This window comes from Hippopotamus amphibius, chromosome 7, assembly GCF_030028045.1.
Source record: "Hippopotamus amphibius kiboko isolate mHipAmp2 chromosome 7, mHipAmp2.hap2, whole genome shotgun sequence".
Lineage (NCBI taxonomy): Eukaryota > Metazoa > Chordata > Mammalia > Artiodactyla > Hippopotamidae > Hippopotamus > Hippopotamus amphibius.
The window spans coordinates 9,139,462-9,166,490 of record NC_080192.1 but is presented as its reverse complement, the minus strand read 5'-3'; the positions used below and the strand labels follow the sequence as shown (position 1 = coordinate 9,166,490).

The 27,029-nt window shown below is 51.9% G+C and overlaps 1 protein-coding gene across 1 annotated transcript; it reads left to right on the top strand.

Annotated features, from left to right (window-relative positions):
- The first annotated feature begins 964 nt into the window (after window positions 1-964).
- On the top strand, window positions 965-26,249 carry TAB1 (TGF-beta activated kinase 1 (MAP3K7) binding protein 1). Its single transcript, XM_057741122.1, has 11 exons — window positions 965-1,043; window positions 13,440-13,576; window positions 14,212-14,365; window positions 15,481-15,567; window positions 16,054-16,192; window positions 17,116-17,229; window positions 17,889-18,000; window positions 19,730-19,874; window positions 21,450-21,672; window positions 22,682-22,844; window positions 24,430-26,249. The coding sequence occupies exons 1-11, from the start codon at window positions 1,011-1,013 to the stop codon at window positions 24,635-24,637; spliced, it is 1,515 nt and encodes a 504-aa protein (XP_057597105.1). The 5' UTR covers window positions 965-1,010; the 3' UTR covers window positions 24,638-26,249.
- The last annotated feature ends 780 nt before the right edge of the window (window positions 26,250-27,029 follow it).

Genomic DNA, 27,029 nt, shown 5'->3' with positions numbered 1-27,029 from the left:
CTTGCCAGAAATTTGGGAGAATCTTTGACACATCTTTTCCCATCATCACCCACAACCAATCCACGGTCAAGCCCTGACAATTTCATCTCCTAAATAAAGTCCACCAACTGCCATCAGCTGACACAAACCACTCTAGGGACTGTTGCCTAGATCCAGTACAACAGCCCCCTAACTTTCTGTCTTTCTGTCTCCATGCCAATCCTCTTCTCAACACCCAGTTTTGTACACAGTAGTCAAAGGGATCTTTTTACCAACATGGTCATGTCAATGGCTTGCTCAGAAGTCAACAACTTTCCTTTGTCCTCAGAGGAATAGCCCAATTTCTGCCTGGGGCCAGCAAGGTCAGAGCCTGCCCTCTTCACTTTCCCTCCAACTCTTCCAGCCACAGCGGCCTTCGGTGACACCCAGGCTTCCTGAGCCCACTCCTCCCTTTCCTCTCCTCTTGTGCACTAGCTGTGCCCTCCTGCCCTTCCTTGTCGCCAGTTACCCGTCACACTGCCATATCCACAAACTCTCTTCCCAGTAAGCAGCGCCACTCGAAATGACTTACTTATGTAAGCGTTGCCCTCCCCAATCAAAATGTTAGCTTTCTGAGGGCCTGTCTTGCTTGCTGCTTCACCCCAAAGGGCCAGGCACCGTCACCCAATGAACATTTGTTGAGTGAATGAATAATTCGCCCTCCCCCTCCCCCACAGTGCTCATAAAGTACCCTAATCCAGGGCCTTAGGAGCCCCACCTAAAACGGCTCCTGGAGAAAGCTCGCAAATAAAGACGGACGAGCGGCAACCACCAAAGGATGCCTGCCTTTCCTTTATCTTCTACCGCAGAAACGGCGAAACAGCGCGCCTGCGTACTCCCTTCGCTACCGCCGCATCCTACTTCGGCCGTGGGGTGGCGCTAAGCGCATGCTCCCTGGCAGCGCGGTCCTCCTGGCCGGCTTCGCGCCGCTCTAGCCGCCCTTCTCGCCTGCTCTGCCGGGAGGCGGGCGAGCCCGCGGGGGTCCCTCCAAGATGGCGGCGCAGAGGAGGAGCCTGCTGCAGAGTGTAAGGAACCCACTCGCTCTTCGGGCTGGGGGTTGGGAGTCCGGGGTGGGGTGGGGGGGCCTGTGGGGTGCAGGCGCGGCTCCCTCTCCGCCTTTGGGTCGCCTCCCCGTCCCTGGCGGGGTGTGGCCGCCGCCCTCCCCTTCCCCGGGCCGGCCCCCCTCATTCCCGACCGGGGGCGCCAGCCGGGCGGTCTGGGGCTCGGGTTCGCGGTCCCGGGGCCGCGAGCGTCCAGGGCGCGTGGAGGGTGGGGGCGTTCTGGAGGCGGCACGGCTCTCCGCCGAGAGAGCCGGGGCGGCGAGCCCACCGCGCGCCCTGGGCAGGTCGTGCGATAATAATAATCATGACAGCAGCAGCCGCTTGTGTATCGCTTACTGAATCCCAGGCTTTGTGCCAGTGGCCTTGCATTTGCAAGTTTAATTTCCATAACAGCCCCGTGAGACAGGTGCTGTAATTCTTCCTGTTTTACAGATGAGGAAACTGAGGCACAGAGAGGTGGTCATTTGCCAAAGGCCACACAGCCGGTAAGTGGCAGAGGCAGGGTTAAAATCAGGGATTCTGATTCCAGAAACCCTCTTAATCTCTAGGCTAATTTACGGAAGGAGTGGCTGTGTTCTGGTCCTGGCTGTAACTCACTGTGCTTCCATCAGCCTCAGTTTCCTTCTCCGTTAGGTAAGAGCAGGCAGTGGGAGGATTGCCTTGAGACCCTCCCCATCCCCCCCAAGTCTGGACCCTCGTGGGTTAGTCGCTGGTGTCTTCCAGTGCCTGCATCCTTTTGACACACGTACACATAGATGCACATGCATGTTGGCCCCATGGACTGAGGGCAGGTTGCCGGTCCCCTGGGTCCTCCTCTGACATGGCAATCTGCTGTACTTGCCTGTGGACTTGTCTGCCTCCTGTACTGGAAGGTGAACTTGGAGAGAGGGGTTTGTGATCTGCACTGAATAGTGTTACCAGCACCTACCATCACTAGGTGCCAGGCATTCAGTAAATTGTTTATAAAATAATGAGTAAAGTATTTGAAGCCAGGCCCAGTGCTCAGCCTTGACCTTACAAAGATGCAGCAGACCTTGGCCCTCCTGCTCTTTGGAGTCTTGAAGCATTGGAACCAGAGGGTAAGGGGTGACCGTCACTGCTGTAATCTAATGAGAAGCTTTGTGTAGACGCTCTTTGAAATTGCTCTTCCAGGACAGCAGTTCCCAGCTTTCCACGGTGGTGAATGCTCTCCTCCCCTCCACACCTTTAGCTGCCCCTTTATTTTACTACTGCCTGGCAGATTGGCCTTACCCTTGAGTTGGTTAGGTAGGTCTGGCCCTGTGCTTTGTAGGAGGGCAGGGCCCCTGTGTAAGTGTCCCCAGTGTAGTAAACATTCCAGAAATACTGGCTGGGTTGTGGCAAATGCTGGAGTGGTAACTTGTAGGCTGACTTGGCTTACTGAGGAGAGTGGCTATAGGCTTCTCTCCATTCTCAGTGTGATGGAGCCCAAGGGACTCAGGTTTGACAGAGGTAAGCTTTGCTAGCTCCAGAATGTGTTCCTGGGTGGTGTGCAATCTTTTAAAGTTGGGTGGTTAGCTTTAAGCACGTAGCATTGTGATGAAAGCAAAGGAATGGCAGGTGTGTCCATGCCAGGCCTCCCCCCACTCTAACGATGATCAAGCCATCTCTGCTCACAGGGTATCCAAGTGTCCATGTGGTGTGCCAGGCTTGACCTGCCCTCCACTGTCCAGAGTCTCATGAGAGTAGCTCAGACACTGCTATCCAGCAGGTGGGCTGTTTGGGCTTTTCGTCTGTAGTTACTGGGCCTGGGGATATGAAGATAAATAAGGCGGGTGTCCACCCCCACTGCATTTGCAGTCCTGCTTGGGGGAAGAAGCCTGTATCACTAATACGATGTGTAAGGCACTCTAGTGTCAATGTGTTGAGGGGCTGCAGATGGCCTGATTTGACCAGGTCGGGGGAGGCTTGCAGGAGGGGCTGGGCATCTGCTGACATGATGCTGGGAGGGACTGCTGGGGACTAGATGGCAGAGCGCTTTGTGGAATATCGTCCTGAGGAGTTTCACCTTTGGTCCCCAGGCAGTGTAGTGCCTTGAAAGGTCTTTTGAAGAAAAAATAAGCTTTTGAAGTAGCTTCAAAAAAAACTTCGGCCCTTCACAGTCTGATAAAACAGCTCACAATTCCTGTATAGCCTTGGGCAAGTCATTTAACATCTCCGAACCTTGATTTTTTAACTTAATATCCCTGAACCTTGGATTCCCCGCTGGAGAGGACTCCTAGGAGTGTTATTAGTGTTAAATGAACACGTTACACTCCTGGCCTGGTGTGATTACGTTCCAGCCATGAAGCTCCCCTTCAGTTCTGCTGTGAATGAAGGCCTACGGTTCATTCCCTCAAATGTCACTGAGTACTCAGTATGTGGCAGGCATGTAGCTTATGTTCTAGTGAGGGAGATAGGAAACAGAAATAAGTACAGATTATATGTGATATAATAATATCCAGAATGTAACATAGGTGGTGCTGGGAGAAAGAACAGGCAGGGTTCACAGAAAGGATGATGTTTTAGACAGAGTGGTCTGGGAAGACTGTTGAACAATTGGTAAGATGAAGTGGGCGATGTGAAAGGGAGTACTCCTGCTTGAAGGAACAGGGATGCAAAGGTTCACGTGTTCAGGGAGTGTCAGGGAGGCCAGCGTGGCTGGAGTGGAGTGCGTTGGCTGAGCAATAGAAGCCGAGGTCCAAGGGAGCCTTGTGGATCCAGATGTGAGCTTTGGATTCTGTGGTAAGTGTCATGCGAAACTCTTGGGTGAATTTGAGTAGTGGCATGAAGTGATCTGATTTGTGGCTGGAGCAAGAGCCTTTCCTCCAGAGGCAGGCGTTTGAGTGGTGCTAGTAGTAGAAGCACCTGCTGCGTGGTGCTCCAGTTGTCTGGATGTGAGACGGCAGAGGCTTGGCCAGAGTGATGGCAGAGGAGTGATGAGAAGTACCCGGTTCTTGCTGTGTTTGAGGGGAAGAGCTGATAGTATTCGCTGACGGATCAGATGTGGGGTGTGTGACAGAGGAAGAATTGTCCAGAAGGGCTACCAGGTTTTGGTTGGAACAACAGCGTGCCATTTACTGAGGTGGGGACCCCGGAGGAGTGTGCCCTGGGAACAGGGAGAGTCAAGAGTTTAATTTTGTCTAAGCTATTATTTACTTAATTATAAAAAAAAAGTCAACTTGAAGTCAGGTTTTTCCTGAGCAGTTATATCTATGATTTCACAGGTCCTAGCCATATATTTTTTCCTAATATATTTTAAAATAAACACATAACGTTAAAATAAAAACATCCTTTAGACCATTACCTATAACCATCTCATACGCCGTCAGAATGTGGTCCATCTGCTCCAGCACACAGTAAGCTGCACAATTATTAGTAGCCCCTTTAAGAAAGTATTAGGACTATATTTGTGATGAAAACATAGAGAACCTTTGATGGAAACCCTAGTGAAAGAGGTGGGGGCCAGGAATGGAGTTGGTCCCGGAGAAGCGGGGAAGGAAAAGGGGGTCATTCAGAAAGATAGAGATGGCAGGAGGCGTCGGGGTGTTTTAGGCTTTTTGGAGAGAAAGAACTGCTGCCCCCGCCCAGAGCCATCTTCCTGGGGGCATTATTCTCCCTTTCTGAGCTTCCTTTTTGCCTCTAAGGAATCCGGGTGCTTTCACTACAAAAACACTCGGCCTTTTCATGCTATAATTTGATATTCAGGCTGTGGCCTGAACTTGGAATCATGCTTTTGTCCACTTCTGCTGCCCAGGAGTTTGAGTTGAATCTCTGTGGGGACTTTTATGGACTATTTTTATGTGACATGGTGACGTGAGGGGCTAATGCTTAAATATATGTGCACAAGGTGTAAGGCTCTTAATAGGTTAAATACAGTTGAATCACTAGAGAAATTTATACCAAAATATGAATTTTGGAAACTCCCTCACACAGGTCAAAATTAGGCTTTTTGGAATAGATTCTTTCTTGTGAAAAATGAATCTATAACCCATCAAAGAGTTGAGTGGGCCATGCTCACTGTTGTATGTGTTTACACGGCTCAGATGCCCCCTTCTCAGCTTCTCATGACTCACGTTTGGGCGCTTGAGCATCGCTTGCTGCTGGTGCTGCAGACCTGGCATTTGCAGGCGTGGGAGAAAGTATGCATCAGTGTGTGCAGGGGTGGAGAGGTGGGTGGTTTGTATGAATAGAAAATACATGACCTTTCCGAAAATTGTCCAGAAACATGGAAGGAGGAAGCAAGAGGGTTGGCAGTCGGTGGGTTTTAATAGGATCCGCAGTGAATGCTTGATACGAAGAATCCCTGATGGAGGTGGAGAGAAGGGGGAGAATACAAGTGAAGCTTACCCAACCATAGCGGGGTGAGAATGATTGCAGGGCCACTGCTGAAATCAGGGAGGACCAGTTACTCTGCCACTCCCACACGGGTAGCACCTCCTGGAATTCTCTGGCGGCTTCTTATTGAAGGTTTGAGCTGCTGTGGGGCAGCACTCTACGGAAGGCTGTCCACTCATGAGTATCTGAGGAATTGCCCATATGTCATTGGGTCAAAAATTAACTTGTAACACACCAACTTCAGAGATATTAAAAATATTGAAAATACGTGTCTTTGAATCTGCGAAATACAGCAGCCAGTTAACAGTACCAGGCTACAACCTGAGAGTTGCCACAAGGCCAGATAGTTAACGGCCAGTGAGCATGTGCCCAATGTGCACGGTGGGGCCACGGGGATGGGTTTCTCAGGGAAGGGGCTTCGTGTCCTTCGGCATTATTTTCCCAGAACCTGGGACACGTTCAGTGAGGTGGTTCGGTGTGTGCCGGTGCAAAATGCATCCTTACATGTGGAGGTTATTTGCTTTTTAGTTCTCTTTCAAACTTTCTGATGATATCAGGAGATAAACTTGGTTTGGTCCTAGTATGTATGTAACACCTTTCTGATTCTTGCTATCTCCCTTTTTTTCAACAGAGAGAACAGGGCTTCAGCTCAGAGTACAGCAGGCCTTGAGTTCAGCCAGAATTTAATAACCTTATTTTGTTTCCCTTTTTTATTACCATCAAGATTTGGCAGGTAATAATGGTTTTCCACTTAAAATACTGAAAAATTTACATTCAAAATGAAATCATTTGAATAAAAGAAAAAATGGCAGAATAAAGAACATAAAATGGGTAATTTGTTGAAGATGGTCAGTGGATGGTTGAGGTTTGGGAAACATGGGCCTCTCGTACCAGTTAGATTTGAGCAGGGCCTTTGGTGGGGGATAGGACTTGGAAAGACAGAAAGGGGGAGGCCCTGCCTCGCCATAGGTATTTTTTAATATGCTCTTTGGGTAATTTTTTCTTATTCTTTATTTAAATAGCACGCCAGATTGGCTAGAAACTCATTATTTAGACTGTCAATGTGAAATGAGAACTTTGCTCAGCAAGGTTCATATATAAATAGTTGGTTTGCTTTAAAGTGTGTGCTTGTTTCTGTGACTGTACCTCTAGGGTCAGCAGCCTCTTCATTTGAGGCTCCAGAAATACATATGGCTTTTCAAGTATCATAAACCTTTGGCAGAGGTGTTACTTCCCTTCTGTGTTTGGTGCAGACACCTCCTGTCAGAAGTGGGTTAGCTTCCCACGCTTTTTGTTCTGGTTGCAGTTTTTTAGAAATCATTTGGAACACTCTGTAGCAGGCCTTATCTGTACAAGATAGACAGCTGAGTGAGATTGTTAATCTGTCAAGGGGTGAGATTCAAAACTATGTCAACAGGCTGAAAGGCTGAGATGAAAGCATTAAGATATAATACAACCAGGGACTTCCTAGGTGGCACAGTGGTTAAGAATCTGCCTGCCAGTGCAGGTTCGATCCCTGCCCCAGGAAGATACCACATGTCGCGGAGCAACTAAGCCCATGCGTCACAGCTATTGAGCCTGCACTCTAGAACCCGTGAGCCACAACTATTGAGCCCTTGTGCCACAACTACTGAAGTCCATGCGCCTAGAGTCCGTGCTCTGCAACAAGAGAGGCCACCACAATGAGGAGCCTGCACACCACAATGAAGAGTAGCCCCCCCTCGCCACAACTAGAGAAAGCCCGTGTGCAGCAATGAAGACCCAACACAGCCAAATAAATAAATAAATTTATATATATATATAAATATATAATACAACTAATATCAATTTAGGTTTAAAAAACTCCTCTACAGGAGTGTGGTTGTGGGGGACTGACTCAAGAGAACTTCAGAGGAAGAACGCTTTGTTACTTTAGTTGACAGTAAGTAGGAATTTTCACATGGAGGCTAGATGCCCATCTTTTCTTTAAGTGTATGAAGGCTATTGATTTTTTGTGTTGATTTTGTATTCCGCCACCTTACTGATTTATTTCATTTGAGATAGTTTTATTATTTATTCTTTAGGGTTTCCAAATACTATCATATCAACTGCAAATAGAAATAACTGTCTTTTCCAAGTCTTATGCTTTCCTTCTTTTCTCTTGTCTAATTGCATGTGCTGACACCTCCAGTTCATTGTTTAGTAATGGAGATTGCAGGTATCCTTGCTGTGTTCTTGATCCTAATGAGAATGCCTCTTGTGTTCACCGGCTAAGTAAGTGCTGGTGTTAGGACTGACTGAAATATACATATAATGGCACAGTAAGAAAATATCCATCAGTTACTGTTTCCTTATGTGTTTTTACCAAAAAAGTATTTAACCTTGTAGAAATATCCAGACACTAGGCGTAAATACTTTCTGAAGAATAAGGTGCTTATGGGACTTCCTAGGTGGCGCTGTGGTTAAGAGTCTGCCTGCCAATGCAGGGGACACAGGTTCGATCCCTGCCCCAGGAGGATACGACATGCCGCAGAGTGACTAAGCCCGTGAGCCACAACTGTTGAGCCCATGTGCTGCAACTACTGAAGCCCATGCGCCTAGAGCCCGTGCTCTGCAACAAGAGAGGCCACCACAATGAGGAGCCCGCGCACCACAATGAAAAGTAGCCCCCGCTAACTGCAACTAGGGAAAGCCCATGTGCAGCAACGAAGACCCAACACAGCCAATAATTAATTAATTAATTAATTAATTAATTAAAAAGAATAAGGTGCTTATTAAGTAGATTGACCACTGTCAGACACACAGTCTTTCTGGTTTAGGGAGCTTTCTGTGCTCACATCAGCTGGGCATGGCTGCAGCAGCCAGTCAGCCCGCTCCTGAGAGCAGGGTCGGGAGCTCCCGTCATGAAGCACTTTCAGATGAATTGTTCCTCTGCCACGACACACTGATGTGGCAGGTTCCTCAGTCATCCATTTGAGTTCGTTTCCTTCCTGTGAAAGACTAAGGTACTAGTCTTTTTCATAGTGTATTTCTCAGTGCCGAGTGGGCCCATAAGTTGCTTGGGTAATATTTATTTTTTGCTGGAAAGTATGAATTTGTTGGAAAGATTCAAGTCCCTGGAAGCCTGTCTCTGTCCCTTGTGGGAGTTAGATAATGGCAGAGGAAGCATTGTGATTGCAGCGTTGGTGACAGGTTTTGCATCGTGGGTGACATTCACATTGTTCATTTCATATTAGAGGACGAGTTCAGTCCATCTTAATCTCAGTTTTAGTCACAGACGCGATTCTAGAAAGTATAAATGTCTTCTCCCATGCTTTAAAACAGCTGTGACATTTCAGGGTGCTGAATATTGGCTTCTTGGCCCATCTTTTCAGGAGGACAAGGGACATTCCTGATTAGGGAGATGCTTTTGTGCCTCTGCTTAATCTTATGCTTAATTTCATCCCGGCTGGAGGCAGGAGACAGACCCTAGAAAAAGGAGTTTCTTTTGAAAATTTACTTGCCAGGTTGCTTTGAGATCTTTGTGAGGTCTTTGGTAATGGAGGTATATTTATGAGATCTAAAACAGAGAGGATGATTGGCAACATCTGTTTCTTGAAAAATAATTCCTTGGCAGTGAACTCCTTTCTGTGGCCTAAAAGACCTTACACTGTCGCCACGTGGGCACACACATGCATGTATGTGTGTGAACACAGGAGCAAGCCACTCTCCCCACTACTCACTACAGAGGCTATGCCAGCCTCATGCTTCCTTAAACCTAATTCATTTTATTTTCTACCTCTACCTTTGCATTTGCTTTTCTCTCTGCCTGGAAAGCTCCTTTTCCACTTTCTGAAATGGCCACTACTCCGTAATCATTCAGGTCTGTCTCAGAGGTCACCTCCCCAGAGAAGTTTCTTGTGACCAGCTCATCTAAAAGAGCCCTCCCCGTCACTGTCCCCTTACCATGATGTATTTTCTCCATAGCACATTTCCCTGTCTAAAAGTGCCTTGTTTGTTTATTGTTTAACATGTTTGAAGTCTCTCTCCCTAGAAAGGAAATTGCAAGCAAGGACCCTTGGTGGTTTTCCCCACTGTGTCCACAGTACCTGGAGTAATGCCAGCCTGTTGTAAATGTTCAGTAAACATTTGTTGAATGAATATATATATATTAATCAAGTACTGTATACTCTCATCACATAATGTTCTATGTGGATTCCAAAGACTCAAGTTCGCACTTACGTGAAGAGAGACATTTTGTTGCTTTAAAATGAGACAGGTCAGGATTAGAGCTAGAAACAGTTTTGTCTTACTGTGAAGCAGTTTTCTGTTTGTTTTATTTCCCTGTAGCTTGACCTGAGAGAGTTAAAAGCCCAGCATCACCAGGAGCTGAGCAGAATTTCAGCTTATTGTTGTTCCTTTTCCATTAGTAGGTTTCAGTCATATTTTCTGTTGTCAAAGGCTACTAGTAGGCATTGGTAGCTTTTTAGCCCTTGTGGTGAGATTGTGTGAATTTTTTAAAAAAGTGTTTAAAGAAGACACAAGGACGTTTAAAGACATATATCATGTGGATGGATTGCAAGATCCACATAGTGAAGGTGTCACATCTCCTCACATTGATCTATAGATTTAAAACAATTCCAGTCAAAATCCCAGTGGGATTTTTTTGTAGATGCAGACAAGCTGATTCAAAAATTTATTTGGAAAGGTAAAGGAACTAAAATAGCTGAAACAATTTTGAAAAAGAATAAAGTTAGAGGCATCACATTAACCAATTTTATAGTGCAGATTTTAAATATAGATTTATAAAGCTATGGTCATCAAGAGCCTTGAGTTGGTGGAGGGATAGACACATAGATCAAGGGAATAGAATAGAGTCTAGAAATAGACCCATACAAATATGGCCAGTTAATTTTCGACAAAGGTGTAAAGGTAATTCAATGGAGAAAGGATACTCTTCAACAAATAGTATTGGAAAAACTGGGCATCCATTTGCCAAAAAAGAAAGACCTAAACCCCCTCCTTATATAGAAATTAACTCAAAATGCATAACAGGTCTAAATTTAAAATGTAAAATTATAACACTTTTAAAAGAAGATAGAAGATCTCTTGACTTGGGACTGGGCAAAGAGTTCTTAGACATGACATCAGAAGCATGAACCATGAAAGAAAATAAATAATTAAATGGATTTCATCAAAACTAAAAACGTTTGCTCTACAAAAGACACTAGTAAGTGAATGAAATAGCAGGCTACAGACTGGGAAAAATATTTGCAGATCACATATGCAAAAAAGACTTTTATCCGAAATATATGAAGAACTCTCAAAATTCAGCAGTTAAGAAAAACTAGCCAATTAAAACATGGGCATGAGACTTAGACAGACACTTCACCAAAGAAGATATGTGGATGGCAAATAGGCACAGGAAAAGATGCTCAACGTCATTATTAGCCGTTAGGGAAATATAAATTAAAGCTGTGATGAAATATCATGACACACTTTTTAGAATATCTAAATAAAAAAAAAAACAAAAACAAAAAACCATGTAGTGGTGAGAATGTGGAGCAACTGGAACTCTTGTGCCTTACCTGTGGTATGCAGATGGTACACCGCTTTGGAAAACAGTTTGGCAGTTTCTTATAAAATTCAACAGCAGTCTCACTCCTAGGTATTTACCCTAGAGATATGAAAAGTTATGTTCACACAGAAACCTTCCATGAGTGTTTATGACAGCTCTCTTCATAATTGCCCAAAACTGGAAACAGCCCAAATGCCCTTCAGTGGCTGAATGGATAAACTGTACTATATCTATACAATGGAATACTGCTCTACAGTAGAAAGGGACCAGCTGTCGATGCCCGCACCAATTTGGATGAATCTTAAAGGCATGATGCTGAGCGAGAGAAGCCAGTCCCAAAAGGTTTATGTACTTAAAGACCTAGAGTACAGTGGTGGTTGCCAGGGCCTGGAGGGAGGGGGGCATGGGGCTTTTTTGTTTAATGGGTACAGAGTTTCAGTTTTATAAGATGAAAAGAGGTATGGGGATGGATGGTGGTGATGGCTCTACAACATTGTGAATATATTTAATACCAGTAAAATGTACACTTAAAAATGGTTTAAAGGCACTTCCCTGGCAGTCGAGTGGTTAAGATTCTGCACTGCCAATGCAGGGGACACAGATTTAATCCCTGGTCAGGGAACTAAGATCCCACATGCCTTGTGGGTCACACAGCATGCCCCCCCCCAAAAAAAGGTTAAAAAAATGGTTAAGATAATAAAGTTTATGTTATATGTGTTAACCACAGTAAAAAGGAAAAAAAGGTTATGCACTGCATGATTTCACTTATGGCATTGTTGAAAAGACCACATAGTGATGGGGCACAAGTCTGTGGTTGCCAGAAGTTAGGGGAGGGTGTGGTTTCAAAGGGGCAGCATAAGAATGTGTTTGGGGATGATGGGCTGTTCTGTATCTCAGTTGTGGTGGTGGTTACACAAATCTCTACGAGTGTTAAAATTCATAGACCTGCCCAGCAGAAAGGCAGTTTTACTGTATGCTAATTTAAAAATAAAAATAAACTCCCACACCCTGCTGAAGTTGCTCCAGGGTGCAAAGCACAAACTAAAGCACTGGAATAAATGCAGCACAAAAGCAATTAAAATGGAAAAAAAAAGCCATAAAGTCACTCCCTGTCAGTATGTAAATAAACGAAAAGACGAAATTTGCCACAGGCGTTTTGCATATTTGATTGCAAAAACCTGTTGAAGTGGTTTTCACATCCTTTTTTGAGGACTGTTACTGCTAACTTGTAAGAAGTTATGCACTTATTCATGGTTGTTTAATTTTTCAGTAAAGTTTTCAATCCAGATTTTACTCTCCTTGCAGTTGAACTTTGATTTTCCCAGTTGTTTTAGTTTCTCTGTTCAACATGGTGGGCATGGGAATGCCTTTGTGAACCAGGCATGGCTCTCAGGTGGGGGCCAGGTGTAGGGGAGGCTTTCAGTGAGAGAAGGTGGATCACGCCTGGGCCTTGTGTCAGGGTTATTTCTGGGGCTTAGAGAATGCAGGTGCTCAGAGTGCATCCCAAGGAGATTTAGGAAATTCAGACTCTGTGTTTGGGCTGGTGCCTGGACAGCTCTGTGTATATGTGTGTGTTTGTGTTTAGAGCTCCGTCGTGGTTGTACTGAACAACCTGCTTTGAGATCCACGGGGTAGAATGGAAGTCAGACACAGGCAGGAGTTGGGGGGCCAGGTGTAGTGGGGATACACAAGAGGGCTGGCAACCAAGCCTGGGGAGGGACTTCCTGAAGGAAGGCTTCCTGGAGGTGGTAACTCCTGAGCCAGAGTCCTGAAGGACATGGAGAATTATTAGACAAGGACAAGGAGGGTATTCCATGCAGAGAGAAAGAGCGGGATGTGGACAGGGCACTGCAAGCATTTGGTACTAGTGGAGAAGCATTTGGCAGGAGGGCAGATGGGAGAATACACCAGGGTGGAGATGGGATCACGGTGTGGAGACCCTAGTGCCAGGAAGTGACTGAGCCTGAGCTTGCAGGTCATTTTCTGAAGATGTGGTTCTGGGTTGCTTGAATCAAGTCCACTGGAGGAGCTGCCTATACCGCATATATCCTGAGCCGCACCAGGATCAGACATTCTGTGGGAGGGGCCTGGAAATCTGCAGTCTTAACTGGTGCCCATGGGATTGGAGACTGAGCCATTGCCGTAAGAGGTGGGGAACACCAAAGAGTTTTATATGAGGAGTTTGTTTCATTTGTGTGTGTGTTTCAGTCGTGCTCTGTAGCATCGCGCACTGCTGGAGACTGCTGCTGAGGCTTGCACTTGGGGGCTTTTTCCGGTTTCCTGGGGAAGTTTGTGGATTAGCCATAAACCCTGCAAACCCTCTGCAGGTGTTTGTTCATACACGCATTATTATTTTCCAGGAGGAAGTGAAACCCTCTGGGTAGGGCTGTGGGCCTGCTAGGTTTTTGTTGGGGAAGGAAAAGAAGTTGAAGTGGGGTCTGCCCTGGGCGAGAATGCAATGTGTCTTGGTTTCCTGGTGTCCTTCCCAGGAGCAGCAGCCAAGCTGGACGGACGACCTGCCTCTCTGCCACCTCTCTGGGGTTGGCTCAGCCTCCAACCGCAGCTACTCTGCTGATGGCAAGGGCACCGAGAGCCACCCACCAGAGGACAACTGGCTCAAGTTCAGGTGAGGGTGCTGACAGTACTCTTCTGGACATCAGAAGTAGGTTTGCAAGCAAGAAAAAGCAGTTTTGCTGCTGTTTTGCATGGGGCTTGCCAGTGAGATGTGGCCCACAGGAGGTGGTGTCTGCTTCTGTCCCTTACACATCTAGGCCTCAGACCAGCTGAGGGCCTGCTACAGGGGGTCAGGGGGCATCCCAGAAGGTCATGGCCAGAGCGAAATGATGGTCAAAGTGGGGGACCCAGGTGGGCACCCAAAGCCACAACTGCTGTCTTTTTTTCCTTCCTTCCTTCCTTCCTTCCTTCCTTCCTTCCTTCCTTCCTTCCTTCCTTCCTTCCTTCCTTTTTTTCTTTCTAATTTATGTGGTTGCACTGGGTCTTAGTTGCAGCAGGAGGGGTCCTTAGTTGTGGCACGCGAACATTTCGTTGCAGTATGCATGTGGGATCTAGTTCCCTGACCAGGGGTCACACCTGGGCCTCCTGCATTGGGAGCGCGAAGTCTTAACCGCTGCGCCTCCAGGGAAGTCCCGCTGCTGTGTCTTTCGTCTCCCCAATGCCTTTCCCTCCTCCCCCTCACTCTGGAGCTGGTGTCCCTCTTCTGTGAGCCCCTGGTCTCAGGCCGCCTCCTGCCCTCTCCATCAGGAGTGAGAACAACTGCTTCCTGTACGGGGTCTTCAATGGCTACGATGGCAACCGGGTGACCAACTTCGTGGCCCAGCGGCTGTCGGCGGAGCTCCTGCTGGGCCAGCTCAGCGCGGAGCACACTGAGGCCGACGTGCGGCGGGTGCTGCTGCAGGTGCTGGGGCGCGGGCTGGCTGACCGTGACCGAGGTTCCTGGGACTCGGCCCTGCACCTGCCAAGTATGGGCTTGGCCTGGGGTTGGTCTGAAGACCCTGCCGGCTCCTTGTCTCTGCAGAGGAACCAGCTCTGGGAGCCTCTTCCAGCAGCAGGGATGCCCCACTTCCCTGGCGCAGGGCCAGGCAGCCAGATCCGGTCCTCCCCCGTGACTGGCAGGGTTGGCTCTGGACGAGATACTCCTGCAGAGGGGGATTATGGAGTCCTCTTGGACCCAGGGGTGTGGTGGCAGTTGCTGAGCCCTAGTAGAAACAAGGTCATTCAGGGTGACCCCTCTCCCTCTGTGGGGCTCAGGCGCCCAGCCTCTAGTCGCTGTGGGCTCCCGGGCCTGCCTCCTCCCTCCTGGTTGGCTGGGGCTCGTTTGCCAGTTCTGCGTTTCTGCTTGCTGCTGTTCTGGGGTTTTTCCTCCTGGCATCTCCTTTTGAAAGCAAGTCCAGAGGCACTTAGATTTAGATGAGAAGGGTGGATTCCTGTTCCTGGAAAACAGTGTTCCCAGCCATTTTCCTGCCTCGGCACCTAAGGGCCCCAGCACCCTCCACAGCCCCAGGGCCCAGTGACAGTGATTCTCTGCTGGTGCCCCTGGGAAAGGTGGCAGTGTGACCTGTGTTGAGGGGCCCTCAGGATGTGGCGATAACACTAGCTGTCGCTGACCTAGACTTACTCTGAGCCAGGCGCTGGGTGCTCAGATTGGATTCTCTCAGTTACCCTCAGAACACTCCTCTGTTTCATCGATGAGGAAGCCGAGGCTGCCCGGCCGGCAAGTGCAGAGCTGGCGTTGACCGCTAGGTGGCCTGACTCCAAGCGGGACTCTCTGCCGGGTCCCGCCTCTCTGGTCGCTCTGCAGTGCCGCCTGGAAGGCACCAGCCCCACCAGGCCATTTTTATCAAACCTTGCTCTGCAGGAGTCGCAGTGCCTGGGGGTGCCCTGTGTGAAGCCCCATCACACGGTGACGGTGACGTGCAGTTGATGCAGCTTGTTGCTGTTAATAGTGGGCCTTTCAGCATCTGGTGACAGTGGTGTTTGAACTGGCCTTTGCCTCCTGTCCTCGGCCTCCAGGCCTTCGATGTGGTGGAGAGGAGCTTCCTGGAGTCCATCGATGACGCATTGGCAGAGAAGGCAAGCCTCCAGTCCCAGCTGCCTGAGGTAACGCCCCCACCCTGTGCCCCAGGAGAAGCGGGTCAAGGCCTGGCTTTGCTAGGAGCAAGGACTCACCTGCCATGTCCCTCCCAAGCCACTGACACAGCTGGGCCAGTGCAGCAGGCGTTAGGGGGACAGTTCCTGATAGGATGCAGGTGGTGACGGGTCTGCCCTCCTAGGGCCCTCCTTGGCTGGCCTCAAGCAGCCATACTCGGAGGCTCCACCCCAGGGGGGCCGGAGTGTGAGAGAAGCTCCTTCCGGGTTGGTCCTTAGCCCGAATCTGTGCAGGCCTTATCACCTGCCTGCTCACATCATGGGCAGGCACCTGCAAGGCCAGCGGGACAAGTTGGGTCACTCCTGGCTTTCCTGAAAGAAGCTGCAGCCAGCTTCCCTCCCGGCTGGGCCTCAGATGCTCGCTGTTTAAGGGAGGGGAGGTTGGTGAGATGGTCTCCAAGGCCCTGGCCTGCTCTGACCCCCGATGACGGCTTCTAGGGTGTCCCTCAGCACCAGCTGCTTCCTCAGTATCAGAAGATCCTCGAAAGACTCAAGACATTGGAGAAGGAGATTTCAGGAGGAGCTATGGCCGTCGTGGCGGTCCTTCTCAACAACAGGCTCTATGTCGCCAATGTCGGTGAGCCGCCTGCCTGTCCCGGGGCGGGAGGGCGGGGGGAGAAGGCCCGCCTCGGGATCCCTGTGTCCTTTGGGCAGTTTGCTTCCCAGACACAGAAGACCAACAGTTCGAGTGTCCTGAGGCCACTGAGTGTTTCCCATTACTCCACAAGATGTCTCAGTCCCAGCCTGGGGCATTTGAAGTACCTTCTGGGAGGCAAGCGTCCTGGCTTAAGTCCCCTCTCTGGGCTACCTTAGTGGCTTCCTCTTCTGGAAGAGGTTGCCTGTCTGTGCAAGATTCACTTGGCATGAAGGGCGGCAAGATGGGCTGGGTGTGGGCTGGAGGGTGAGGGGTCACAGGGACGTTTGGATTCGTAAGCCAAGGAGGGCCGTGTGGGAGCCCAAGAAGGCGGTGCCCCCAGGGTGCAGAATACTGCAGGGGCTCTGGAGAGACCCCAGTGATATGGTCCCTCTTCTTTTCCTTCTTTCCTTAAGATTTCGTTACGGCAAAAAATTCAAAACCAGAAAAACAGAGTGAAGAGCATTTAGTGAACTTCCGTGTGCCCACCCCACAGCCCCCACGTCACGCCCCCGGCCAGTCTCGTTTCAGCTACTGCCGTCTGTCCCCACATTGCTGTGACGCAGACGCAGACACTGGCCCATGCTATCTGTGAACACTGCAGCATGGCTCCTTAGAGAGAAGGTCTCTTATTAAACTCAGGGTCATCATCCTCGGGTGACCCTGGGAAAGTTTAACCTAATTCCTCAATGTCGTCAGCACTCCCTGACTGGTGACTGGCTCCAGTGGTCTGAGCTTATTTTCTGTGCTCATTTCCAGGATTTCCATGTGTGAGATGGAAATCCTTTTCTCTCCCTCTTTTCTCAACATGTCCTGTTCTTCGCTCTGCACTCAGTCTTTGTTCAGCTGTTCAAATTCTGCTGCAGGTACGAACCGTGCGCTTTTATGCAAATCCACAGTGGATGGTCTGCAGGTGACACAGCTGAACGTGGACCACACCACAGAGAATGAGGATGAGCTCTTCCGGCTCTCACAGCTGGGTGAGTGGGGGGGTGCGGGCTGAGGGCTCTGGGGGGTGGGGCTTGACCCCGGTGGCTCACGCTGTGCCTTCTGGTGGCTGTGTAGAGAGGCGTGAAGTGGATGGGCCATGACCTTAGGCTTGGGACCAGCCTGCCTGGGGTTGTATCCCAGCTCTGCCACTTACTAGTTAGTGATTTTGGAGTTTACTCAAGTTTTCTGTGCCTCAGTTTCCCCTTCTCTGTAATGAGAATAATAGTAACACCTCAGGGTGTTGTGAGGATTGAAAGAGTTACTACGTGCAAAATGCTTCCAAGAGTTTCTGGTACGCGCTGTTATTGGTGGAGACTGAGAGGCCAAAGGAGTCCTGGGGCTCCAGCCGCCCCCGTGGCCACCCCCTCCCTTTCCTGTGAGCACAGGCTGCAGAGGGAGCCAGGCTGGGCAGGGCTGGATCTGATCTCCCATGGGGGAGGACTCTGAGCCAGGGGTGTTCTGATGGGGATGGGGCCCGAGGATACTGGGGAACTTCAGGTTAACTGCCCTCCAGGGCGCCCTGCTGTGACTTCACTTCCTGTTCAGTGGGTCCAGTTGCCTTGTCTTTGTGGATATGTCTGTATCCCCTTCTTTTGGTTCTTCTTTATGAACGAGCTCTGGGGTTATCGTGTTGTTCTCCCTCTGGTAGGTTTGGATGCAGGAAAGATCAAGCAAGTGGGGGTCATCTGTGGGCAGGAGAGCACCAGGCGCATCGGGGATTACAAGGTCAAATACGGCTACACTGACATCGACCTACTCAGGTACGCAGCCGGCCCAGCTGCTCCCGTTGGTTTGTAAGACCAGAGGCCTGGGGCAGATGCAGGTTTTAGGCTCCAGGGACAAAAGAAACAGTTGAGATAGTTTGGAGTCCAAGGAGATTCTTTCGTCCTCCCAGAGAGGTGTGGGGCGGGCCCTGAACCCAGCAGGCCAGGAGTTGGGGTCCTGTAGAGCTAGGCCATCAGGGGGTCAAGTTGGGGAGCTGGGCCAAAGCCGAGGGCAGCAACCAGTGTCACAGGGCCTGGCAGGAGAGACCAGAGTTGCCATGAGCTGCCTGGTGCGGAGAGAGACAGACCAAAAGCCTGTTGGTTGGTGTTGTCTTGAAGGGGACAGGGTAGGGGTCCCAGATTGTCCCTTTTGGGTGCCACCCAGTGCTCGTAGCAAACGGGCGATGATAGTAATGTGAGCCTTCATCCAAGCCCACGCACAGTTTTTTACGTTCATTCTCATTCGGTCCTCAGGCCCTATGAGGTGGGTGCTGTTACTGTCCCAAAGGTATTTTCCTATGAAGAAACTGACACATGCAGACAGCAGGTAGCCTGCCTGGTCCCAGGGCTAACAGTGGGCTTAGGCAAGACTTCAACCCAGGCAGCCTGAATTCAGAGCTCATGTCCTGAACCGTGGCGACCCTGTATGTGAGAACACTGATTGTGTGTATGTGTGTGTGAGAGAGAGAGAGAGAGAGAGAGATACCCATCTTGTGTTTTAGAAAACACGTGTTACAACTCCTTACCCTCACAAGGTTTAAATAATTACATTTGGAACTTTTGTCTCTGATTTGTAGGGTTCTGTTTACTTTATGGGAAGGTACATCTGTGGTTTAAAACCATTCAAACAGTGCTCAGGATGTGCAGTGAAAAGTGATCTTCCTCCCACCCCAATCCCAGACTCCTTCCTCAGAAGCTGCTAGTTTCTGAGGTATCCTGCCCCAGAGTTTCTGTGCACACGCGCGTATACCCATGTGTGTGTGTGTGTTGTGTGTGTGTGTGTTGTGTGTGTTGGGGGTGGGAAGGGATCAAGTTTCTTTTTCAAAACACCCACAGATGCTAGCATTCCGTGCCCAGTGTTGTGCACCTCACCCCTCCATTCCTGCACACCTACAGTGGAGGCCGGCAGCATTCTTGGTAACAGCTGCTAGGATTCCAGCGTGTAGCTGTCAGCACTCACCTAACGCCCCCCACTGATGGACCCTCAGGATGTTTCCAGCCTCACTCTTTCAAATCCTGTTGTCAGGAACATCTTATCCTTGCCCTGTGTGCACGTGCACACGTTGGAACTTCTGACATTGACCAGCTCTGATGGTGCGTCAGTTCATGGGCCGTCTGCAGCTGAAGTGTATGTGGGGCCTGGGTCAGCTTGGAGGAGCCCAAGAGGAGTGGGCTTTTAAAAGAGAACCTGTCCCTCTTGCTGTCCCATCCTCCCCCTGCCACCCCCCGGCTCTGTGGACGGGAGATGCAGAGTGGGGCCAGGATTGGGCATTTGACCTTGGCCGTTCTGACCCCAGCTGCCCAGTGGCTTTCCTGATCCTCTGAGCTTTATTTTAACAGCTGTCCTCAAAAGACAGGTCTGTTTTTCTGATTTTCTCTCTTCTATTTCTTTTCCTCTTGTCAGATGTGTGTTTTATTTTACATTCTTGGTGTAGAGTCTTCTTACCAGGATAAATGTCCCCGGGGGGCCATTCCAAGCACAGCTTCCCCTCCCCTCTTCCCACAGTGCTGCCAAGTCGAAGCCCATCATTGCGGAGCCCGAGATCCACGGTGCGCAGCCCCTGGATGGGGTGACTGGCTTCCTGGTGCTGATGTCCGAGGGGCTGTACAAGGCCCTGGAGGCAGCCCACGGGCCTGGGCAGGCCAACCAGGTGAGCTGGGCCTGAGCAGAGCGTGGCTGGCCAGGCTGCAGAGTGGCGTGCTCCCCTAGAGCTCTGATTCTCAAATGCTTTCACCAGACATCTTCTCTGGGTTCAAAGTTGGGGGAAGAAAAAGCCCAGAGTTCCAAGAACACCCATCCTACCCAAAAGCTTTGCTGGTCTGGGCTTGAAGCAGTGTCAGTCCCCAGGGCCCTGAGCAAAGCCTAAGGGAAGAGGGTGAGGGAAGTGAATTTCCACAGGCACGCGTGGCTCTGGAGTCTGTCCGGGAAGGGCCTGCGTGGGACATGGAGGAAAGCCCAGCAGGGGTACAGCCTGGTACACAGAGCGCCAGCCAAGGAGTCCTGCGGCCCGCCCAAGTCCCGCTCCACTACCTTCTTCACTTCCCTCTTTGAGCTGCGGATGACTTACAGTTTGTTCCTTGTTTCTAAGATGGGGATGATGACATCTATCTTTGTGGGGTTGTGGTGAGGGCCGGACGTGGTAGACACAGGTTCTCAGCCAGAGGGAAGCTGCCGCTTTTTCCTACACCTTGGAGTCCACGTGTCAGATGGTTGTCACTGAAGTGGAACTTCAAGGCAATCACTTCAGGGATGATCTTGGAGGGAAGCTGCCTTTACCTGACTTGAGCTTGCTGGGTCGGTCACATAAGTTCAGCTTGTGTTTCTCCTTCCATCTGTGATTCTGGTAGGAAGGTAACCTTTTCTGCACTGTCCTAATTAAAAATAATGAGGGAAAGTCTTAGGTGCCTGTCTTCTAATACTTCAAGGCTTTCACCTATTTTATCTCATTCCTTCCAGTAGCCTTGTAACATAGTAGGGGCAGGGGCTCACTGCCATGTCAAGCTAGGGAACTTGGGGCTCACAGAGTTCAGGGTCTTGCCTGAGGTGACACAGCTGGTCCGTGATGGAGCTGAGCCCCGCCCACACTGGGCCCAGGTCATTTCCTGTTACCTGCCCCTGCCCTCCTACTTCTAGGAGACCGTGTCCAGCCATCACGTAGAGGGTTTTGTCTTCATATCGTTTATCTTCTCATCAATGTGATTTTTTTTTTTCTTTTGTCTTTGCACTAAGATTATCCAGTGGCTTCTGCTAGGTTCTGGTATACACTGGAGAGCCAACTTCTCTGAGGGCAGGGACTCTGTCTTCATCCTGTAGCCTCAATTTCTGACAAAATCAGCGTATCATCTCCTACAATAAGTTTGTTCCGGGAAAGGAAGCTTCATGATGACGATTTGTACTGGGCTTTTTAGTAAAAGTCTCCGAAGTGCCCGCACATCCGTTATGTTATTTAATCCTCATTGTAATGCAGTGAGGTGGATGTTTTCCCCCTTTTTTTGGTGTGTGGAAGCCAAACAGAGAAATCACAAGGCCGCATCTTTTCTAATGAGACGTTTCCAGAAGCATTATCCCGAGTACCTCGAGAAGCTCAGATGGCAGGCGTGGCTGGCGGGGACGTCCGCTTGCTCGGCTGGCGACCTCTCAGTGTCCTGATGAGGCTGGGAGGGTGTGGCTTACACTCCCCGGGCCCCCTTGATCCTCACCAGGTTTGTGCTCCCCCCGCCCCCAGGAGATCGCCGCCATGATTGACACGGAGTTCGCCAAGCAGACTTCCCTGGATGCGGTGGCCCAGGCCGTGGTGGACCGGGTGAAGCGTATCCACAGTGACACCTTCGCCAGTGGCGGGGAGCGTGCCAAGTTCTGCCCAAGGCACGAGGACATGACCTTGCTGGTGCGGAACTTTGGCTACCCCCTGGGCGAGATGAGCCAGCCCGCACCCTCACCGGCCCCAGGTACGTGAGCCTCGCGCCCGCGCACAGGAAGGCGCCTGAGGCCACCGTCTGGGGCTGGGGTGGGGGCAGAGCGGCTGAGGCCACGGGCCTTGCCGCCTGGGGTGGACTGGAATCAGGGGGCCTGGCTTTGAGCAGTTCCAGGCCGGGCCCTGACTTTAAAGCTCTGTGAGCTGCGCTTATTTTTCCCTTTTTATCTGTGAAATGAGGCCATTACCACCTGCCCTAGCCTCCTCCGAAAGACCTAAGCGTGAGGGAAGCACTTTGCAGCGCCACGGGCCACATTACGGGACGGTGGCAGCCACTGGCTCAGTGCCTGCCGTGCACCAGCCACCTCCCCATGTGTTTCCTTTCGTCCTCATTAACAAGCCTTTCACTGAAGGGAGACTGAGGCCCGAGAAGGAAGGGACCTACGCGAGGCTGGGTGAGGGAGAGATGCTTTACTCTCTATCTTTTTAATTCTAAGTCAAGTTGCCTAGGAACAGAGGTGACTGTTTTCTTGTTCTCCCTACCAGTGCTGCTTTAGTGTCAAGACCGTCAATTCCTGGGGGCTGTGTTTCTTTTTCTTTTTTCAAACAAGCAAGCCCTAGCACTCGAGCATCCACAGCTAGATTTGTTCTCCCACGGACACCAGGGTTACTGGAGTTTCTCTAGCTTGTTATTGCAGCCATGTTTTTGTTGGGCCAGCCTCAACGAGAAGCATACTTAGCCCTTGGGTTAAAGCACTGTGGGAAGCCAGGCAGTAACCCTTTCGTTGAGGCAGCTCAGCACTTGTTTCTCTCCCTGCTTTGAGCACCAGTGGTGCTTTGCTGCCGAGAGGAGGCTCCTGCCCAGCCAGGAAGAGTCTGTGCCACAGATACTCTTTTGCTGTCCCAAAGGGCAGAGGGTCAAGCGAGGGGAGTCGAGCCGGGTCACCACCTGCCTTCTCACGCCCTGGAGCAGCCCTGTTCCTGCCACCCCAGGGCTCCCCGCCAGGCGTGCCCTGTGGCCCACCACTCTCTTCCTCCCAAAGCCGCAGGAGGACGTGTGTACCCCGTATCCGTGCCTTACTCAAGCGCCCAGAGCACCAGCAAGACCAGCGTGACCCTGTCCCTCGTCATGCCCTCCCAGGGCCAGCTGGTCAACGGGGCCCACAGTGCTTCCACCCTGGACGAAGCCACTCCCACCCTCACCAAGTAAGCGCCCCACCCCCACCCCCCCAGCCATCTCAGGCCTGCTTCCTGGGGACAGCCCTTGGTCCCTGGACCGAAGTGGCCGTAGGGCCACGTCCTGCAGCTGAGTAATCTTGGATGAGACGCCCTGAGATGCACTGGGGTCTTGGTCCTCTCAGATTCCCCAACTCCATCCCTGGGGAGACCTCCTTAGACACTGAAGCAGGACTGCATTTTCCAGCCACTCCCGGAAGCCCGAGGGGAGGCAGTGGAGACAGGCTGCTCATGCTGACAGCCTGCTGCTCTGCTCTTCTTGCAGGTGCCATGTGTTAGATTCCATGTGATGGGAAGGTTGTCCTCTTGTTCTTTCCTCTTCTCCCGTCTTGGAGTATGTGATTTGGGTGGCCTCCCCCACGGTTTCCATGCTTGTGGGACATTGTTTGGCCTGTGCTGGCTTGTGAGAGCCAGTGCTCTCTGACTAAAGTGTCTGATTTTAGCTTTGAAGTAAGTTCTCTAGTTTCAGGCTGGGGGGAGGGGTGGAGGCCGCAGGGGGTCTGGAGCCTGGGGGTGTGGTGGGCAGGCCCCCTCCTCCCTCCTCCTGGCAGACCTGCCTGACAGGTCTAGTGTCTCCCCCCTCCTCCACTTCTGGGGAGCGTATCCCCCCCCCCCCCAACCTTGCCACACCAGGGGGCTGGGATCTGGTTTCCACATTCCAGCCCAGCACAGAATAATAGAGATGCCACACCCAGCCCACGCAGGATCTGGCCGGTTGGAAGGGCCACCTGGAGGGTTTCCCTCTGCCTGGCAGGGGGCCTTTCGCGCTCCCTGCCCCCAGGCTGCTGCCGCTGCCACTGTGGGCTGGAGGGGCCGCCCCACCCCCGCAGGGCTACTCAGAGGAGCCACCCGCTGTGTCCACAAAGGCAGGGCGTGAGAGCAGCTGTCCCAGACCAGGCAGGAGAACCAGCCTCCTGTGCCTCCAGCGCCCTAGGTCCCTAAAGAGCCCCTTCCCCCCATCCCGCACTGGAGCTCAGTGGAGCCCCCCGGGCTGGCCCGGTGCTGAGTGCTGGGCAGTGCTGGGAGTTGGCGGGATGGTGGGCTAGCAGGTCATTCTCAGATGTTACATGCTCTGTGACAGAGGGTGGGTGCCTGGGGAGCTCTGGGAACATGGGGGCTGGTCCCCACCCAGCCTGTGAGAGGAGCGTGGGGGAGGGAGTAAGGAGGTTTTCTGGAAGAGGAGCCCTGGCCTGCCTTTGATCAGTGGGGTTTAGACCAGGGTGGATTCGGAGAGGTTGGAGTGGATGGCATCCAGCTCCGCACGGCTCGGAGGGCGGCGGCACGTTCTGCATCCTCGCCGCAGCCACGAGCCACGCGTGACTGCTGAGCGGGGACGTGAGGGGTCCATTTTATTTAATTCTAGTTAACTTAAATAGCCACATACAGCTAGCGCTTCAAAAACATATTTGACTTTTCATCTGCTCCCGTGAACCTCTGGCTGGGCTGGCCTTGATCACAGAGGCCTGTGCCCTGAGGGGCTGGCTGAGGCGAGCGCCTCTGTGTCCCCAGGCAGACGCGAAGGCCCGTGACTGACTTGCCCCTGTTGCACCCACAGCCAGAGCCCGACCTTGACCCTGCAGTCCACCAACACGCACACCCAGAGCAGCAGCTCCAGCTCGGACGGCGGCCTCTTCCGCTCCCGGCCCGCCCACTCCCTCCCACCTGGCGAGGATGGCCGCGTCGATCCCTACGTGGACTTTGCGGAGTTCTACCGCCTCTGGAGCGTGGACCACGGCGAGCAGAGTGCGGTGACGGCTCCGTAGCCCGGCCGCGGAGTGCAGCCCGGGCAGGACCTTGCCTGGGGACCACGCCCAGCTCCAGGCAGGATGGGCCTTTTCCTGCCGTTTGCTTGGGCCGCAGGGGCTGGGGGCCCAGTCCTCAGCCTGCATCATGCTCTTACCCCACAGCCTGCAGTGCTGTAGAGAGTGTTCTCTCAGATTGCACCATCACAGACCGGACCCTTGTCGTGGCAGCTGCACGGGGGCCTGGAGGCCGTTCGTTGGGCAGCCTCAGCCAGGACCATCGCCGTTTCTCAGAACGGGGTCACCGTGCAGCAGACCAACGAGCCCGCTGAGCGGGGCCCTGCATGCCACAGGCCGGCAGCCACCGCTTTCTCAAGGCCACCCCCTCCCACCACCACCTCCCCCGGAAGAGCCTGTGGTCACTGCTAGTGCCCCCCTCACTACTGGGGTGTGGTTCCCACCTTCCTTCTCCGGCCTCCAGAGTGGAACCCCAGTTGGCGTCTCTGCCTTCGAGGCCTGCACCCATCCCTGGTCCCCGTCCCTGGGCCTGCCTGGGCTCAGGGGGACTGGGATGGCTGCAAAGGGGGCAGTCAGGTGGAAAGGAATAGGAGGGAACTGATCCAAGAGGAGCACTGGTCCCGGAGCCCACTGGTCCCGGAGCCCGGAGTGGGTAGGCTGGGCCGGGCTGGCTCCCCAGAGCCGTGTGGAGAGGTGAGGATGTGCCCGGACTGAGCGAGCCAGTGACTGCTCTTGTCAGGCCCCTCCAGGAGTGGGGAGGCCCTGAATCGGGGTGAGCTGGCCCTGCTCTTTTTCCCTCCGGGAGCTGGGGAGCGCCCCAGGTTGGGGAGCCATTAAGATTGCCATCTTTACCACTGACTGCAAGTGTCTGCCAGACAGTCAGGTCTTAGGTCAGGCCCAGGGGCTCAGTGGAAACAGAGAACAGTGGAAAATGGTTCCAAAAGGGAAGAGGTTCTTGGGAGACCAGCTGCTCTGGGCGGTCGAGGGCTTTGGAGACGTGCACTGTTTTTACAGACACTTAGGGGCAGGATCGGGCCATCCCAGGCCCAGAGTTAGACCATTTCATGCATGTCCTCTGCCTTCAGTGGGGAGGGGGTGCCAGCAGGGCTGTCAGCTGGAGTTGCCCTTTGTGTTTTCAGCGGGGGAAGCAGGCCCAGGAGACTCACCTGGTGAGTCGGTGGTGGAGCAGAACTCAAACCTGTGCGTCAGCCTCTGAGGCCCCCCTGGATTCTTGCCGTAGCCTCTGCCCCGTGATGCCCCAGGCGCCGCTCAGCAGGAACTGGCCGCTGTGAGGCCTCCAGCGTGCTTGGACTCTGAAAAGTCAAAGGCCAGTTGCAAGGTCCCCTGTTGGCTCTGTGGTCCAGGAGTACGTTTCCCTGTGGCAGGGCAGGGCCCAGTGTGGCCCCGGTTTCCAAAGGGAGCTGTGGCGTGAGCAGAGGAAAAGCAGATCTCAGCAGAGGGCCCTAACCCCCTCCACTACGAAGCCATCTCTGTTGTGCAGGTGAGCAGATTTAAAATCAGTCACAAAGGGAATTCTCTTCTGAGAATGTCTCTGTGATGCTGTTTGGTCTCTAGAAATAGTATCACTTTTTTACTGCAGTAAAGAAATAATAAAGGGTGGTATTATATGTCGTGGTGTTAATAGTCTTTTACTCATGTCTCGTGTAACTCACGGCGGCCCGGGGAGGTGGCTGCCGCCTCCTGCCCTGCTCAGCAGCTGGAAGCGCCAGCTCACCAGGCCGGGGAGCGGCAGAGCTGGGATGCAGACCCAGCCTCCTAACTGGACCTGGTGCTGCCGGCTCACAGCCCGAGGGGAGAGCGCCGGGTTGTCCAGCGTCCCTCCAGGTCGTTGCACACCTGGAAAGGGTGACCGTGGGTGGCGGCCAGGCTGTTGTGCAGCCCCCACTCTTCCTGATGTGAGCCTGGTTCTTGGCGTGTGGGTTGGTGTGGCTGTGAGGGCTGCAGGTCACCAGGACACAGTCCTCCCATGCTCACCGCTTAGTGGACATTGAGAAGATGCCTTGGCTTCTTTTTGATTTTGTCTGCATGGAGGATATTCTACGAATACGAGTCCACAAAGTGCCTCTTCCTATTTATGTGACTTAAGACCTCATCCCTCTAACACTATAATGTCATATATAATGAAGGCTCTGCCCAGGGGCTCGCATGTAGCAGATGCTACTTACCGCTTCCCCTAGGAACCCAGACGTTGGGCAGTGGTGTATGGTTCATGCCTCTTCTCAGCGAAGCCCACAGAGGGAGGCTGTCAGTTGGGGCCCTGAACATTTCCTCCAACAAGGGCATCTTTCATGATTCTTCTTTCTGGGCCCCCTGCTTTGAAACCAAACAAGGACACAGATCCCTGCCAGTCCTGACGGGCTTGGCATGAGCACGC

Coding starts and splice junctions, on each gene's coding strand:
- TAB1 (XM_057741122.1), top strand. CDS start 1,011: ATGGCGGCGCAGAGGAGGAGCCTGCTGCAGAGT. Junction 13,577..14,211: donor GACAACTGGCTCAAGTTCAG/GTGAGGGTGCTG, acceptor CCTCTCCATCAG/GAGTGAGAACAACTGCTTCC. Junction 15,568..16,053: donor TCCAGTCCCAGCTGCCTGAG/GTAACGCCCCCA, acceptor GACGGCTTCTAG/GGTGTCCCTCAGCACCAGCT.